Raw genomic sequence first — 18,569 nt, forward strand, 5'->3', positions numbered from 1 at the left:
TAATGCATTCCACAATTTTTGATAAGTATTAAAACAAAGTCTAATAACATAAAAGAAAATAACAAAGATGAAGAATTTTGGCGCACAATTATATATTTTATTATACATCAGAAATATTAATTACAAGTAGGTTCTTTTAATGTTACAGTGTGTAAAATATTGCAAAAACATTTCATGTTTCATACTTAGAATTTTTTTTTATAGATTGATAGATTTGAAATATGTTTTTATTTGTGCGCAAAAATTCGCGTTTTTGTTTATTACAACATTCTGTTATTCGTTTAAATTTAGTATTATAAATATAATTATTCAGATATTTGCACGTTTACAGAAAAAAATATTTATAAAAGTCATATTATATTAAATGTCTAATCAGAAAGTATTTTATGTCTTTTAAAATTAAAGAACTGCTAAAGTTTGACAGTTCACATACTGTCATCAATACACGCCGTCTAAACGCGACAATTTATAGTTCCATACTGTAGGAAATCGACTTCAGCTTGATTAAATGACTTTTTAATGAATTATGAAAAAAGTGGAAAGAGACGCGCAGTCCACTGTATATCAGCGCATACGGTAGTTGTTAGTCTCATGTACTTGGCACAACTCCCCTTTAAAATCTAACTCAATGCTGAAATCCAGATCTCTATAATTCCTGGCATTGGGCCTCATCGAGAATACGCCGTATATTTCTTCTCCCTTCTTCACTGTCATATACTCGTCGAAATAAAAGACAGTTTGCTTCCAATGTGTGTATGGCACTTCCGGTGCGGTACTGAAGCCAATACGTTTGTGGCACTTTGTGAATTCGATGTTGAAGAATGTAACTAAAGCTTGTACATAGTCGTTTCTGCGGACTTGAAGAGTAAACGGTGACGAGAACTCAAGATCGGCCTTCGTTACTGTATACAGATCAACTTCTTTAATTAGGCATGCATTTGTAACAACTTGTTTTGGATCGACAACATCCACTAGTGGTTCGCTAATGGCTACCTTCCTTATGCTACTCATGTCAAATCCATACACATCGTCCCACCAATTGATCTTCTCGTCTTTGTATTGCCTATCTTCAATCCCACAAATGAAGAGAGTCGCTTTATCAGGGAAGAGCATACCATCTTCACGAAGCCATTTGTCTCTGGCAAAGAGCACTGTATCCAACATCGATTCGTAGAACAAACAGTAGCCCATCCATTCAGATATTATTATGTCGACCTTTTCTATTCCATCGGGCAATGAAACCTCTTCGACTTTTCCTTTAAGTATCGTTATAACGTTGGACAGATTGTTCGCCTCTACTATTTTTTCTGCGTATTCAACAATATTGGAGCATTCGATACCAATGACTTTGGCTGCACCAGCTTTAGCTGCAAACATGGAGAGAATACCCGTGCCACAGCCAATATCGAGAACTGTCTTCCCTTTGAAGAGATGTTTATTATGATACATGGAGTTTCGGTAAGTTACAGTGCGTACTTCATCCTTTAACATTTCTTCATGTATTCCATAATGAGCATAGGAATCAAAGTAGTAGTCCCTTGATGTCATATCATCAACAGATACGGATTCTCTGCAGGATTGTGCATTAACATTTTTATTCACAGTAGTAGGCTCTGCTGCTATGTCCATGGATTCCATTTCTGATGTCTGTAATATTTATAGAAAATCAAAAACTGTTCGATCATTCAAATAATCTATTTAAATTATTTTGCTCTTTAATTTATTGTGTGCTTATAAGTATTAATTGTAAAATTATAAATTTGGGTCTTTGCGGTACACAGATAAAATTTTACTCAAATTTCCTCGAAACAAAGAATGGCTTTAGTAAAACTATTTGGTAATGTAATAAAAATATTTAAAAATAATTCTGAATTTTTCCACAATTTTTGAAATCCGAAAATAGTTAAAAAAAAATTGGACTAGACAAAGAGAGTAAAAATATGATTACAGATAGAAGGTTATAAATTATAAAATACAATACTTTATAATCTCATTAAGATTGTATTATAACAATGGAAAAAGCTTCATTTCATGATACTCTCTTGTCCTTTTTAGTCTAAACCTCTTTCACAGTTCATTCTTTTTTTTTTTCAACACGAAGAGAAAAGGAGAAAAGATAAATGCAAGAAATTTTAACTAAAAACACAGGTATGTAGATATGTGCTCTGCACTGCTTAATATCACTTAATGTAATAACGACAAATGCTTAGCTTCAGTATGAAAAAAAAAAGATAAATCACATAGGAACGTATCGGTCATCACACTCCATCGTATAAATGTATAAAGCACACACATACACCCTACAACTATTGTTTATACTATAGAAATAAATACGGTTTAAGTAATAAATTTACAATGACGTTCATAAGTACGATTAGCGTAGGGTCTATAGTCCAACGAACTCGCTCTCGCGCCGGTGATAATACACGTGCCCGCCAAAATAAATGGCGTCTCTTTCCAAATCGAATGGCCAGTCGATATCCTGCCAGCACGCGCTCTGTTCTGCGATATTGCTATATCGTTTCCGCTGGCCTATATAGAATGTCTCTCGAGTATTGCGAATCTGCCTCTTCTCGATAATCGCGTATCCGTAGCCAGGATTATTTAACGTTTTTAATCGCGGAATCGCCTCAGAAAATGTATCGCGACAGCGTGATTCTCAACTCGCGCCGACAGCCTCGCGGGTATCTCTACTGTGCGAGACGCGTGACTATATTCATCATGACAAAGCCGATGTCCTAGCTGTTTTATACTCCGATACTGCGCATCTATTGGTGACGGAGCGTATCAGTGCGTGGCTAATAGCCCGTTAGAGGTCAAGTTTTCCGTTACTTTATTGAATAATCCACTCCGTAAAACTCACCGAATTCTCCGTAGTACACACGCGACTCTGCTTGATTTCTACCGGCACTTCATCACTCGTCGCCATTTTGACTGCGTCACAGCAGACGACCGGATCATCTCAGGCCTGTCACTAGCAGTTACTAATACGGAAAGCGTTTCTCACTTAATCGTGACATGCAAATATGAATATTTTTTTTTTTTTTTTTCAAGAATACTTCATGGCTTATCGATTTTTTTTAAAAGCAAATAATGAAAAAATTATTAATTATATAAACAAAATTATATTATGTAAATCTAAAAATATTTGTAAATATCGTAGAAAAAATTGATAACTTATTAAGCGAATTATTTACGCACTGCAGCTCGATTTTGTAGAAATATTAGCATTGTTCGTCTTATCTTTTGTGAGCTGCTCGGGATCATTTCAAACGAACCCAGCTTGAAATATAGGATTCACATCCGTTACACTGAGCTCACAATGAGCTCTTTCATCTGATTGGCATATTTTAGTAGATTTTAAAATATAGACCAAACAGATGAAAGAGCTCACTGAACGGTTGTTTTGAATGCATGTATATTTAATGAATTTATTCAATGCCGCAGAGAAATAAATCATGTTTAAAAATAATCAACTTTTAATATAAATTTTCCTCGTAATATCTTATAATAGTTTTAAGAATTTTTACAACAATTTTTATAAAATCTTATAATAGTTTTAAGAATTTTTAATATTTTTAATAAAAATTTCTGAAACAAAATTTCTCTTAAACTTTTTCAGATTCTATAAATATTTTTAAATTCACGTATATAAAGAATTTGAGAAAAAATTATGCTTCTGTTTTAATTCACAGTGCTTAAAATTTTTTTTATTGGACTACCAATCCTGTCTTGAATTGATCAATTGTCGACATTGAATTGAACAACTGGATGCCACTCAAAAGTTACATTTAAAGCCGACGGTACACGATGCTTGTTGTTCCTGCTGAATTGCTAGATGGATTAGAATCTTGTCATCGTATTGGTTGCGATGTTGTCAGTGCTAGTATCGCACCCAATACGATGGTATGATTCTAATCCAGCTATGATATCAATCATCAACCAGCAGAAAAACAAGTGTGTCACAGGCTTAAAAATAAAGCTGACTTTTTATGTTCGGTCCACTACGGCAGTAAAATGCTACTATTGGTTAATAATTTTTTGTGTGGTAATGCACCTCTAATACAATAGGTCTATTCACGTTGAATAAAATTTCCAAATATTTTTGCACTTAAAATGAGATAGATATATATTTGGCCTTGAAAAGAGAGAAAGCGAAGTGCAAAAAGTGCAAGTAACGCAAACAGACTTAATATACATATCATTGACGAGATACTATTAAGATGCAGTCACAATAGAAAAAAAAAAGGAATAAGGCTTTTAACCTATCAGATATTGGATAAACTGGAATACACAATTTCTGATAGGTTGGAATCCTTATTCCTTATTCCTAATTCCTTATTCCTTTTATTGTGGCCAATAAAGATCGACAACCCTGGACAAATTTTCGACGGTATAAAAAAGTCTCAGAAGTAATTGAAGAACGCTAACATTATCGACAATTGATAAATTTGCTATTATTAACATAAATATTTACTAATACATTATTAAATTCATGATTTTTTATTACTCAAATGTTCCATAAATAAATATGTTTATTTGTAAAGTTATAATATCCTATATATTGCCGAAAAATTACAATTTTTTCGTTGCATTTATCATCTCTGTTGATAATCAAACTTTGGAATCACAATTTTAAAGAAAAATTGAATATTATTGAATGTACACCGATAATACATCTACAAAACTAATATATTAATACAATATTATCAGTTTTTTACTCTTAATCACTACAATATTAATAAAAACGCGAACTCTCGTAAAGGATGTCGGTCTTTAATATCTCGTCGGTGAATATATTAAATAATAAATAATTTTTGTCGTTCTAATTAATCAAATTCGATTCGTTGCCCGTATGAAGATCCGTGCTTAGGAATAAAAAATAAATGATTTTAATGTCTGTATTCATAGTCAAATCTTGTACTTAAGGCTTCCTTAAATTTATCTTTAGATGCTCAGCAGCCAATGAAATAATTTATACAGTACATTTATCTGAAGATAACTTTAAGGAAGTTTTAAATATAAGGCCTGACTATGAATACAGGCATAATAGATCCTATCAGAATGAGGACCCAGGCTTATTCCTTTTATTGTGCGCAGGGCTTAAGTTTACTGAGGATTTCTATCCGGGCCCGACGTAAAGCACCCGTCATTCCATCTTTGTGATACGTCCCTGACAAGTGAAGGCGCATATGCGTCGCGCCGTTTCGGTATCGAATCTCTCCGAGTGGCGTGCATTTGCTTTTCGCGCAGACGGCGGTCGCGCGAACGAGAAAAAAATCGCTCGTTACTTCCGGGTGTGGTTCGTCGTTTGGCTTCCGGTGGTAGTCCGCGTAGTACGGTGTTGTACAGTTCAGTGCGATTCTCTACGGCGCATACGTTTGTTGCGTGCTGTCGCGTGCTCCGGACAGTTTTTTCCTTTCGATGTGACGACGTTACAGAAATCGTCGTATCATGACCCAATGAGATTGGCTGAGTTGGCTGATAAATAGTCTCATTAGACTGGGAAATGGGCTGAGAACAGAAGCTCGTACTCATTTGTGTCGTGGAGTGTTACGGAAAGTGTCATATTCTTAAAACGGGTCAGCAATTTGTGTCGTAGTACTGTTCTGCCTGCGTCCTATTTGCCTCACCATCAAAACAGTAAGAACGTACAGGACAATGCAGTTTTATGTGCGTTCGTTCTAATGTCCCGCTAGTGTTTCTGATCCGATCGAGTTTAACGTCCACATCGTGGAGGCCTAGAAGATGCTGGTGAGTAAACAGGCGCGAGAGAGAGAGAGAGAGAGAGAGAGAGAGAGAGAGAGAGAGAGAGAGTATAGAATGATGGCAGCAAAAAAGAACAGCAATTACAGTAACAACAACAGTAGCCGTGGAAGCTTGCGTTTCGTTCTATATATGCCCGTGTGGACTTGACTTTGTCCTCTCATATGTTTTACAGAGTCCGTTATGCCATACCGCTTTGACGTGTTCGCGCTTCTTTCATCTCTCCCCCTCTCTCTCTTTCTCTCTCACTCCCTTTCTCTGCGCGCGCCCACGCACATATGCACCTATACATATTCACCTTTACTCCTTCGTTTCCCTCTTTCTCTTTTTATCTTTTGGAGATGAGCCCGGATGCGCGAATCTCCTGACGCAATGCTGTCGCATGTAGGTAATGTACCTCAAGAGATTTGAAAACTTCTGTTCTCTCTCGTGGATGCGTGCGAAAATTTTTATGTAGTCTGTTCGTATTTTTATCCATTTCTACTGATACAGACAATAATGTTTATCTCGATTTAATTTAATTTTTATATTTTTTCAGTTATAAGAATTAGAAAAAGGTAAAAAAATAACTTAAACGGAGTTAATCCAGAAATGGAACATTAAATATGAAAGGCGTTTATGTGAGATGATTATGGCTACCAAAGTGTACGCGTTTTGTTATCGATAGTTTTCCTTTTTTTGTTTACGTATCTCTCTTTTACTTGTATTATACTTGTGTTCTCCACTCCATCGCTATTTATAATGCAAGCATACATGAGTTAATTGGGATTTTTAAAATTATTATTAGGACATATGGTACACATATTGTCTTTATCTAGTTACTTTTTAAATAAAAATCAATTGATTTTTAAATAAAAACTAATTAATCTATGTAAGCAAACCTCAAATATGTTTGAGATAAATAAATACATGTTGATGTTTAGTTATATTTAGTACTTTTATTTGAGAATGTTTGATTTATTTCTCTCAGTTTTTATTTTTGTTTCATTTTGAAGATATTAAATTAAAATACTTTTAAGTGGAAAAAATATTTAAAAACATAGTTTAGAGAAATAAATTTGTGTGTGTGTGTGTGTGTGTGTGTGTGTGTGTGTGTGTGTGTGTGTGTGTGTGTGTGTGTGTACACATTAATATTATTCTGCCATTATTAATGAAGTTGAAATCAGTGGTTTTGTTCGGAATATATAAATTGTAAACTGTGCAAAACATTAAAAGGCACAAAACTTTACTTTAAAAGAAAAAATTATTGTTTCTTTTTATAAACGACAATCAAATGTCTCAAGTTAAAAAGATTTAATTTACAATATTTACATTACACAATATGATATATAATATACATTATAATAATGTTACATATAATACAATAAAAAAATAATACATTTTTATACACATCTTTGATTTTACTATTATTATTACTTGTCTATTAATTTATTAAAACAGGGTTGCCACAGAAAATCGAGAAAACCGGGAAAAGTCAGGGAAATTGAAATTGGTCATGAAAAATCGGAAAAAGTAAAAAAAAAATATAAAAGAGACTAGAATTTTGAACTTTGCTCACAAATTCCTTAAACTACTCTTACTTTAAATAATTTTTATTATTTTTTAAATATTATATCTGATGTTTATAGTCAAATACGTTCAAAATTCGTGCACTTTAAAAAAATTTTAAATAAATAATTAAAATTTATATTTTATTCAGTAATTTTATTTGATCGCCATTTTTAATAATATAAGCTTTTTTTACAATTGTTGATTTTTTAAATGTTAAAATTTTTACATATTTTATTTGGTCATGGAAATTTCCCATTTTTATCTGAAAAACCTGGAAAAGTCAGGGAATTTTAAAATTCATTTTCTGTGGCAACCCTGTAAAATTACTTGATAAAGTTGTGTTACAAATTCTGATATGTGAAAAATTATTAATATAATATTTATATTAAACATTAATATATAATTAAATTTATTGTTGTTACAGGGGGACGATCCACCATCCCTATCGGTGGGTACTGAAGTTAGCGCTAAATATAAGGGTGCCTTTTGCGAAGCAAAAATTCGTAAAGTGGTACGATCAGTGAAATGCCGCGTAACTTATAAACCACAAGGTTTGGGAACTGCTACAGTTGCCGACGATCAAATAAGGGGGACTTTAAGAGTAGGTGCTTCCGTCGAAGTCAAACATGTGGATCGAAAAGAACTTGTGGAAGCTACGATTACAAAAATCCAAGACTGCAGTCAATATACTGTGGTCTTTGATGATGGAGACATTACGACATTGAGAAGAACCGCGCTTTGTCTGAAAAGTGGACGGCACTTTGCAGAAAGTGAAACGTTGGATCAACTTCCGTTGACTCATCCGGAGCACTTTGGGAACCCTGTAATTGGAGGTAGAAGAGGCAGACGATCAAGGCAAGCACAGTAAGTGCTATGGAGAAACGTGTTCCTAAAAGTTCTAATAATTATCTAATACACAAAATTTTTATGCAACAGGGATGAAAGCAGCGAAGATGAAGACAGTCCACCACGAGGTGCCCGTGACTCGGCTTCCAGTGGAGGTGCAAAGGAAGGAATGGAAACTGAACCAGAAATTGGTAGAGTGGTTTGTGTGGAACTCGGCGATAAAAAGAAGAAGGATAATTGGTTTCCAGGATTAGTGGTCGCACCTACTGCTCAAGATACTGTAAGAATACGAGTGAGAGATGATTATCTAGTGCGCTCGTTTAAAGATGCCAGATAGTAAGTGAACGATCTTTATTATAAAGTGTTGATTGTATTGTCATATTTATACACATATGCACATGTATTTTCTTCGTATGAGCTGTATGAAAAAAAATATATTAATGGCATATTTAACAGCAGTCTAATTGAAAATAATCTTATTAATTTAATAATAATATTAATGAGAAAAATGTATGCTTTTGATTTAATAAAATCATTTGTTTTATTAATACTATTATTGAATTATCTTAAATTTTGTTAAATTACTATAAATATTTATATATATTTTTTTAGTTATACAGTGCCCAAAAAGGAAGCCACAGAATTCACGAAAGAATTAGTTAATAAAGTTGAAAACAGTACTTTGAAGGTTGCAGTAGAAAAAGCACTGCTATTTTTAGAGAAAAATGAATTACCACCTCATTGGGACAGGGATTCCCTGTTTGGGAATTCTGTTTCTAGTGGCAATAGCGATTACGATGGAGAACTTGATTCAGATGTAAGATTTCTACTTATTTATGTTTTTACTTTTTCTTTTATATTATATAATGACTATTGAACGTAACATAAATATGATTTTTTTAGAGTTCGGACGACGAACCGCGTGAAGAAAAAGATCATTTTGTGGCTCAACTATATAAATTTATGGATGATCGCGGCACACCTATAAACGTTTGCCCGATGATTGGAAATGAGGATATAGATTTGTATCGGCTTTTCCGAGCGGTCTACAAACTGGGTGGCTATAATCGTGTTACGAATCAGAATCAATGGAAAGCTGTAACACGACGACTTGGTTTTTCGATGCAAAACTCGACGTCTTTGTACAATCTTGTAAAACAGGCTTATAAGAAGGTCTTACACTCCTTTGAAGATTTTTATAGAAAATTAGGCTGCACCATGGTGAACCATCCGCGAGGTAGCACACGTAAACAACGTCCTGGAAGAAGTCTAATCCGCGACAAAGACAGAAATACTCCTATACCGCCGCCAGCACCAGTGCAAGTAAAAAACGACAAGGATGAAGATGAAAAGAAAGTGGAGGATGAGAAGAAAGAGAAGAAGGAAGTTAAAAAGGAACAAGTGAAAGAAGAAGAAATTAAAATAAAAAAGAAAGAAGAACCTGAGGGAAATGGTAGTGGTCAGGAGAGCGATGTGAACGTGGAAGGAGATACTGAATCATCTAATAATGAAAAATCGCAAAAACCGACCACGCAAATTTCTGCATTATCTCCTACTTCGTGTGGTACTACAACTACATCATCCAGTCGGACCAAGTCAAAAAGTAAAGAAGACACCAAGAAGAAGGCAACTGAGAAGAAGAAAATCGAAACCAAGAAACAAGAAAAGAAGGATGAAAAAGTCAAGGAGGAAGAAGCCACCAAGACGAGATCCAAGGCAAAAGATGATACTGTGAGAAATAAAGGTGCTTCCGAAGGAAGGGAAACTCGAACACCATCTAGAGAGGCAGATAAGAAAACGATGTCTAAGCAACGACGTTTAACAGATGAAGAATTAAAGAAACGAGGAAGGAAACGCAAAGAATGCGAAACGGAAAAGTCACGCACAGATGAACAGCTTACAGAGACCGCCCCCTGCTATAAGGGTCCTGTAGAGTGTGGCGACAAATTGATAGTATATTATGGTCCAACACACGAATCTAAAGTTACTTACGAAGCAAAAGTTATCGAAATAGAGAAGGAAGGTTCGGAGCCAATGTATCTTGTGCATTACACAGGCTGGAACAACAGATATGACGAGTGGATCAAAGCGTCTAGAATCGCTCAAAATATCACACAAGCTCAAGGTAAAGTAAAGCGCATCAAAGCAACTCCCAGGCCTCAAACTCCCAGCTCAAATTCATCCAACAAGTTGAAAGGTGTTTCAAGCGCTAACGTAACTCAAAGTCGTCGCCGAGCGCAAAGCGTCGCTCCTACTTCGATTAGCGCCGTTCAACCAGCTTCAACATCTACAAAGGAAACTAAGAAGGAAGAGAAAGACAAGGAAACAATACAACCTAGATCCACTACACCGCTGTCTGTCGCTAGTTGTAGCTCCAGAACTAAAAGTCCTGCTACACCCGCCAATAGACCAACCAGGACAACTAGAAATGCAGAGTTATCCGGAATAGAACATCGTAGGCGAACCAGGAGAACCTCGGGACACACGGATATATCTGTCGCATCGGAAAGCGAGGATAGTGAGGGTTATGAGTCTGATACCACCGAGCCTGAGCAAACCAAAACCAGATTAAGAGAAAAGACGGAAGAAAGAAAACGGAAGGAGCGAAGAGCAGAAGAGAGAATTAGAACAGATGATGTCACGGTCAGTGATGCCGAGGACGATAAAGACAACTTGGATGAACCACGTAAAGGTAGGCGTTTAAGAAGAATGCCCGGTAAATCTCAAGGCATCAAATCTGAACCTGATAGCGATCAAGAGGAACAACCGAAGGGTCGGGATTTCGATCTCAATCAAATACGATCTGAATTAAAAGGTTTCGACAAAGCTGTTAAGTTAGAGATTAGAATGGAGGCTGAGGACGAAATCAAGCTGGACGAAAAGGAAAACATGGCCGCAATCACAATGTCACCCAAGTTAGAGAAAACTATCGAGTCTCCAAAGGTAGAAGTTGTTGAAACAAAAGTGGAAAATACAGAAGATATATATGAATTTAAAGAACCGGAACCGTTTGAGTTTGAGGTAAGAAATAAGAGGGACACCAACAGTGATAAAGATAAATTAAAAAAGAGGATGTTCGAAGAGGAGGCGAAGAGTCCGAAGAAGAAGCAAAAAACACCGGTTACAGCATCGGTAGTAAAAGAAACGAAATCGGAATTACCGGAGAACGATTCTCGAAAGAAGCCGAGGAAGTTGTTCAGCAAGAGGTCTGACGATACGCACGAAGCAGTGACGACTGCTCCCAACAAATCATCACAGGTCGCATCGTGTATATCATGTGAGGACGTTTTCAACAAACTGTGTGATTCATCCACGTTATCGTTCAATCAAGTGAAATCGACTATCGCAGAAGAATCTAGTAATAAAGTATCTGGCTTAAATCTTTTGTTTAACGATTTGCCGGCGGATGATGAAGGTACACGTGAAGATTCCGAGGACCGTCTAATAATATCAGAGACCGAGATATCGGAGATGGAACAAGAAAATGTGTTTACATATCAACAGGAGAATCAATTCCAAAGCGGCAAATCGCCGGACACTGCGGAATCAAGCAAGAACGAAGCGAGCACTTTAGTTGAAAGTGTGAAAGAAGAAACGCCGATTAACACGAGCACTAGTAATAAATCCGCCAATATTCCGGATCAGAAACAGAGCCAAGTCAAGCCTTTGCCAAGTCAAGTCTCAGCTGGACAGTCACAACCAGAATTGAAAATGTTGGATTCCAAGTTGCTCGATATCGTTCCGGTTCCATCGCCGATCATGATACCGCCAGCTCCTATAAGCGCACGGCTGCCGGCAACATCCACAATAGAAGAAAAGTTATCGGCCGCGTTGGCGTATCGAAGCAAAACTAAAGATACCAAGAAGACTTTAGATGAGGAAAATGATCTGCGCGTAATGAAGACAATGAAAGAAGTGTCTAAGAAATTAGACGCTACTTTTCAAAAAGGTAAAGATGCGGATTGTATATCAAAGATCAAAGATGATAATGTGGCCGAGGTAGATAAAAAACGCGAACAGGAAAAGATCACAAATGATGAAAATTTCCGCAGAGAGATTATGCGTGTAGTTAATGTACCTAAGCGAAAAGAAGAAGAACTATCAAAATCGAAGAAAGAAACAGATCCAAAGAAGTTATCAGAGACGAAAGTAGTCGCTGAACACAAGACTAAGCTACAAGATACTACGAGAGATGAAAGCTGGAGGAACGCCGGATATGAGATGTCTGATAAAAAGCCCGAAGAAGAGTATAAAGGAACGGATCAGAAAGAGAAAGACCGAGAAAGAATTGAGAATCGTAAAAAACAAATCAATCAAGATATTATAGATTCCACAGATAGTAGTGATTCCGAACAAAGGCTCGTAATAGACAACGAAGAACCACAAGACGTCAAAGTACCAACGTCTACTTTTGACGTAAAGCTACAAGCGGAATTGGATCGCATAGAAAATACGCAAGAGAGATACGTGAGATCGCAGGTATTGAAAACTTCACAAACTGTCCATCAACAGCAGCAACAGCAGGAATGTACTGAGTTCAAGACCGATGTAACACCCGTTTTGAAGACAGATGAAGAGGGCGAAACGATGAATTCGCTGCTATGCGAAGAGGAGATACCCGGCTCACCGGCTCCAATGTCTGAGAGCATCGAACAAGCTAATATCGGTCCTTCATGCAGTTCACCGAAGAATGAAGTCACGGAAAATAGTATAGTACTGATGGAAATGCCTTTCGCGAGCGCGCCGACCTCGGGTCAAAATACAACGAGCAGTAGCACCGTTGCTACCCTTAGTATGGCATTGCCGAAGACCGTGGAAGCGTCGATGCCGGTTTCGCTGCCAACGCAGCAAAACGCATCTTTAAACATGCGACAGTCACAACAGCAGCAACAGCAACAGCAACAACATCATCAACATCAATACATGGCTTTAATGCCATCACAACGACGTGAGAGCAACGAAGCCGCGCCAGTGATGGATAATACACCGCCAACGACACCCGATTCGAGCATTTCCAACATTTCAGGCTCACCTAGGGAGGAGAGAATCGGTGGTTCGTCGCCGATGTCTGAAGATAACATCAAGCTCAATCGCGAGAATTCCGAAGTGGATAATGATAGCGCCGGCAAAGGACCGAGCTTTAGCGAAGACGACGCTCTACCCAACTCTGAGAACAACTCCGCGGACAGGATTCCTAAGCCGCCTGCTAAACGTGGAATCGATGACATGCAGTCACCCAAGAAACGCAAGCGAAACAGAAAACATTCAGAATGCGGTAGTGGTGGAAGCAGTACTGTCAGCGTTGGTGTTGGTGTCGGCGTCGGCGTCGATGTTGGTGTCGGTGTTGGCGTTGATATTGGCGTAGGCGTTGGCGCCAGCACTGGTGGCAGTGGTAGCAGCAGTAGCAGCAGTAGCAGCAGTAGCAGTGGTGGCGGTGGTGGTAATGGTGGTGGCGGTGGCAGTGGCAATGATAGTGGCAATGGCAGTGGTAGTGGCAATGGTGGTAACGGTAGCAACGGCGGCGGGACCATTCCGAAGAAACCCGGCAGACAGAACAGTAGGCATGGTAGATACGGAGCTGGGAGCGACAGCGATGATACTAGTGAGGGATTCAATCTCTGTAGCGTCAATAACACGCCGACGAATCACACGAGCACCAATGTTCCCGATCTCAGTACTTACTCGTCAAGATCACCGAGACCAACAAAGTACAATTTTTATGTCGAATTGGGTACGTTGAGTAACGAATACTTTTTTGTTTGCACAATCTTATCATGAGGATCTTTGCTCATTTGATTGCTTTTAATCCTGAGCAAGAATATTTTCTAAAACTAATCTACATGTTGCTATATATTGTATTTTCACAGATCCTGAATTGGACGGTAGTCAAAGGATAGCTGTACTACAACAAAAATTATCCGACTTACGTAAGACGTATAATGCCGTAAAGGTTGAACTCGCTACTATAGAAAGACGTCGGAAAAAATTAAGAAGGCGAGAACGAGAAGGTAAAAATCTAATGATATTCTTTCATACTTTTCCTCCAAGCAATGTTAATAACTCCACATGACTACGATTTTATTTTTATAACATAATATATCATGTATCACTCAATAATATCATTTGCTAACAAATGTACATTACATATAATCAAAAAAAAAATTCATTCTCATTCACATCTGTTTCGTTGACGTAAAACTAACGTAAAAATATTCTGTTACAGCAATGAAAGCAGCTAAAGCAGAAATGCAGCAGGCTTGTTCGTGATAGACAACGCTGAAAGATTATTCTTTCGAGTACTAAATGGAATTATTGTAAGCATTATTTAATTGGCACGGGAATCATGCAATCACGCCAGACAATTCATGACAGTTTTTATCTGTGTAATATTGCTTAGGTACATTAACATTTGTCCATAATCTTTATTTAAATAAACTGTAGATATAGTCTTAAGATATAGTGCAAGGATGCGTTTGTTCCATAAATTCATTCATATACAATATAGTTGTGTTATTGTACATTACATATTTGTTAATCTCTTTAAGGGCGTTCGCTATCTCTAGTTTAATGGCGTTTTTCAGCAAGGGACAAGACAGCACGATGTAACTAACAATGTACATTATGTATAACACAGTGAATCACCCTGTTGTTTATCAATCTAATCTCTTGTTAGAAAACGCCTTAAATGCTAAAACTCTTTATCTCATTTTGTCACTTCACACGTTTGAATGTAAAGTACAAATTATGAAAACTGATGCTCTTTATTTTATTACTCTCTTCTCTTCCTCCCTTTTTTTCTTATAAAAAAAAAGGCTGAGAAAACGTTATATCAATACGTTATTGTAAAGACATCTTGGGGGAACAAATAATTATATAAGCTGGCTGTCATTTCCGTTTCTCGAATACGATTATATCGGTTGCAGTTGAGCTGTTTTCACAAAGTGTTGAGGAAAAGATAAAAAATATATAAGAAAGATTTGTAGAATTAGTCAAATGCTGCGTCTTCGATGTTGTAGTAAAAAAGTGTAAATACTAAAGACTAGCAAAATTTCGTAAAGCATTGTATTGTGGGTATGAACACAAATACATGTTTGTACGAGTAAATGTTGGTGAGAAAGTATTTGTATATTAATATGCATATATGAAATAAAGGCAATTTTTAGACTGCAAATTAGTAGACAAAAAGGAAAGAATATGATGTCTATTTGAATTTATGTATATAACTTTGTAAAAATGATATTTTATTAAAAAATACAAGAATATATGAGTTGTATGATCGATATTGGTCGCGATGCATTTGGTTACAAACGCTTTGAAACAGATTTCTTTACTCTAATTAATCAATCGACCGCTTCGAAGCATTCATAGCTCTAAGTAAACCGCAGCTTCGACATATCGATATACGTAAATAAATATATATATTTCTCGTGAAAAGATATCAGGATGTAAGATATTTTCTTTTTTCTCTTCATGATTGACTGCAGTAATCGTGAACGCAGCTCAACGATATTTCATCTACTATCTATTAGTTTACCGATTTCCATATTATATTTAGCTATCGTTGTACTTTGTCAATCATCATTGAATAGTTATTATATACTCATTAGTGTTGTATGTCACGTATTGGAAACTCGTCAGAGATGCATTTATATTTGTATTTCAACACACATGTCGAAGAGTGCTTCAAGTATAGAGAAATTAGACAAACGCAAAAAGAGTGAAAGAACGCATTAATTGTAAGAACGCATCGCGAAAATATGAATCAAATAATATGAAGATAAATTTGTAAAAAAATATAAAATTAGGTTGAAAAGATAACAAAATTTTATAAATGTACTCTCTTAATACTTACATACATTGTATGTGTGTACGTGTGTATGTGTGTCTATAAAATTTTTTAGATATATATATATATATATACATATATATACATAAATATATATTTTTTATAAAAAAAAATCAATTTGAACTCTATGGTGTGAGAACGCAATTACGTTTAAGTGTGAAAAAAACGCGGGACATTAGATTTTCTTCATTATATATTGTACATAGTTTTACATTACGTGTGTATGAATATAAGTCAAACTTAATAGTTTATCGCACAGTCTGACATGACCACGCATTTTGTATAATCATTTCAGAAATGTCGCGAAATAACATATATTTGTCTTGAGAAGAGGATGCATTTTTGACATTACACGTACACAAATCTTGTTGTCGATAATTTGTGTTATATGGAAATGCAAATATCTTAAATAATATAATATAATTGTGCAATGTTTACTATGATAATCACATTTAAATGTACTCATATAATACTTCATATACATTTAAATATTATTAATTAAAATTTATTCCCTCTAATATTTTTTTATATAAAACACATATAAAAATAATTACAATTGGTGCTTTTGAACGATAAAAAATTTAAAACTTAATTTTTTTATTAAAAAATATTAAATTTTAATATATTATTATTCATTTATAATGTAATTATTTGATTGTGTTATTTACTTTATAATTTATTTTATGGCAGGTTCTAGATTAAAGATTAATTTGTAATCGAAATTGTAAATTGATGATTAAGAGGAAAACATATCGACGTAATATGAGATAATTAATAGAAACGTATTACGTACATTATTATTAATTGGATAGTTCTAGTTGATGATGAAATATTTTATCGAATCTCAACAATTCTGTACAATTGATAATTCAGACTATCACTTAAAGCGATGAACGCAACATATGATTGCAATTTCAAACATTACACATCAACAGTATATTACATTATGATAAACATTAAAAGTGTAACAAATGCATCCTCTTTCTCTTTCTCTTGTCTTTTGAAAATAATTATTCTCCCTGTAAATCATATAATGTGAAATAGTACATAATGATAAGCAAGGCGAATTTGCATCGCCAAACAGTAAAATACCATTGTTTCACATAACATTTAACTGTGTCAGTGAATAAAAAATAAATCTTATCTTAACAAAAAAAAAGTTCTTTCTCGTATATTAGTTGCTACTCCTGCATTTTTATTTACATAAATCCTGAATATATCCTGAAAATGTATCGAAAGGTAGAATGAAAATGGAAATAACTTTGCAAATTATATTAAAAATCTGTTATACATATTATTTATTACATTATAGCTTGCAAACAAAGATAAACAGATTAACATCTGTGTAAAACTACTTGTTTTAATACGATATAATTATACAAATATTTATGTTATTGTACTTTGCACTTACTTGTATTAGATTAATAAGACATCTTTTTCGATTATAAACGCAATTAATTAACATAATGCACCATTAATGACAAATATATAATAATACATAATATACAATATCTCTTTTATCACTTGTTCTGTGTATCAACGTAACGAATAACAGAAAATTTTATTGTGAAAATCAATGACTAAAATATATATGACTTACTTCTTTATATATATTATAAGTATAAGTTTCCATATTTTAATTTTACACGCTCTAATTTTTTATAGCTAAGAAATTTCTACATTATACAATATGTATCGCATAAAGATTATTTTTCAAGAGTATAATATATATCTTTGTACATCAGTAGAATTCATACGTTAAAGATACAGCAGTATCTCCTTAAAGATAGTTAAAGAATCTTATAAAACATTTTTAAAGAAAAATTATTGTAAGATTCATAAAATTTTATATATTTATAGGTGTGTATAGTGTGTGTGTAGTATGTAAGAGATGCATCGGGTATCGCGTATCCACAGTAGCAAAGCAAGATTATAAATAAAAAAACAGCCGTTATATTAACTGGAACAAATATACAATATCTCGAAAATAACAGATATAAAATTTAAATTTTGAAAACGAATTTGGTTAGATTTAATGTCTCCTATATTTTATATAAGACATTTATGTATCATTTATCATACTAACATGATCAAAATCTAATTTAATCATTTTTAATTGCACATTCGACATTTTTCTCTCAATAGTATTTTATATAATACAGATCATTATTTTTTATACAATGCAAATCCAAAATAATAATTTTTTATCAAAATTTATTATTTGTATTATTCCTTTGTAGTTTCTTTGAAGATTCGGAGTATATACATATTTTTATTTTATGTATCTTTGACTGTTATCTTTAATTATATATATTATGCGACGACTCTTTTTCGCCATTTATTTTGTTTATTTTGTTTATACACAAAGAGTCTTTACACCACTGTTATCTTATTTTTAATGTTTAGGAACAAAAAGAAGTCATTAGGTGATAAATCAGGTGAATACGGACAATGAGTCATCAATTATCTCGATTATTATTGGATAAAACATTATTATTGGATAAAAAAATCAACGGTTTGACGTGTGCTGTGTGACAGCTAGCGTTGTCATGATGAAGGA

The 18,569-nt window shown here is 34.7% G+C and overlaps 2 protein-coding genes across 3 annotated transcripts; one reads left to right on the plus strand and one right to left on the minus strand.

The window, feature by feature from the left end:
* Positions 1-364: 364 nt before the first annotated feature.
* Positions 365-2,935, minus strand: LOC108745413 (protein arginine N-methyltransferase 1). Of its 2 annotated transcripts, none has more exons than XM_018481552.1 (2): positions 2,864-2,935; positions 365-1,647 (listed from the first exon to the last, which is right to left on the minus strand). In XM_018481552.1, the coding sequence occupies exons 1-2, from the start codon at positions 2,927-2,929 to the stop codon at positions 565-567; spliced, it is 1,149 nt and encodes a 382-aa protein (XP_018337054.1). In that variant the 5' UTR covers positions 2,930-2,935; the 3' UTR covers positions 365-564. The 2 variants fall into 2 exon arrangements, with proteins under 2 accessions (XP_018337054.1, XP_018337055.1); XM_018481553.1 differs by lacking the exon at positions 2,864-2,935 and adding an exon at positions 2,355-2,838.
* Positions 2,936-5,496: 2,561 nt separating this feature from the next.
* LOC108745601 (AT-rich interactive domain-containing protein 4B) lies at positions 5,497-15,934 on the plus strand. The gene is made up of 7 exons (XM_018481851.1): positions 5,497-5,754; positions 7,742-8,181; positions 8,254-8,499; positions 8,776-8,980; positions 9,067-13,894; positions 14,031-14,171; positions 14,387-15,934. Exons 1-7 carry the CDS (start codon positions 5,749-5,751, stop codon positions 14,428-14,430), a joined length of 5,910 nt encoding a protein of 1,969 aa, XP_018337353.1. The 5' UTR covers positions 5,497-5,748; the 3' UTR covers positions 14,431-15,934.
* Positions 15,935-18,569: the final 2,635 nt, after the last annotated feature.

Source organism: Trachymyrmex septentrionalis, unplaced genomic scaffold (genome assembly GCF_001594115.1).
Source record: "Trachymyrmex septentrionalis isolate Tsep2-gDNA-1 unplaced genomic scaffold, Tsep1.0 scaffold14, whole genome shotgun sequence".
In the NCBI taxonomy this organism is placed as follows: Eukaryota; Metazoa; Arthropoda; class Insecta; order Hymenoptera; family Formicidae; genus Trachymyrmex; species Trachymyrmex septentrionalis.

Excerpts from the sequence above, each read along its gene's own strand:
- LOC108745601 (XM_018481851.1), top strand. Across the intron at positions 13,895-14,030 it reads CAATTTTTATGTCGAATTGG|ATCCTGAATTGGACGGTAGT; the intron begins GTACGTTGAGTA and ends GTATTTTCACAG. Across the intron at positions 14,172-14,386 it reads AAGAAGGCGAGAACGAGAAG|CAATGAAAGCAGCTAAAGCA; the intron begins GTAAAAATCTAA and ends ATTCTGTTACAG.
- LOC108745413 (XM_018481552.1), bottom strand. The coding sequence starts at position 2,929 with ATGGCGACGAGTGATGAAGTGCCGGTAGAAATCAAGCAGAGTCGCGTG. Across the intron at positions 1,648-2,863 it reads TGTGTACTACGGAGAATTCG|ACATCAGAAATGGAATCCAT; the intron begins GTGAGTTTTACG and ends TAAATATTACAG.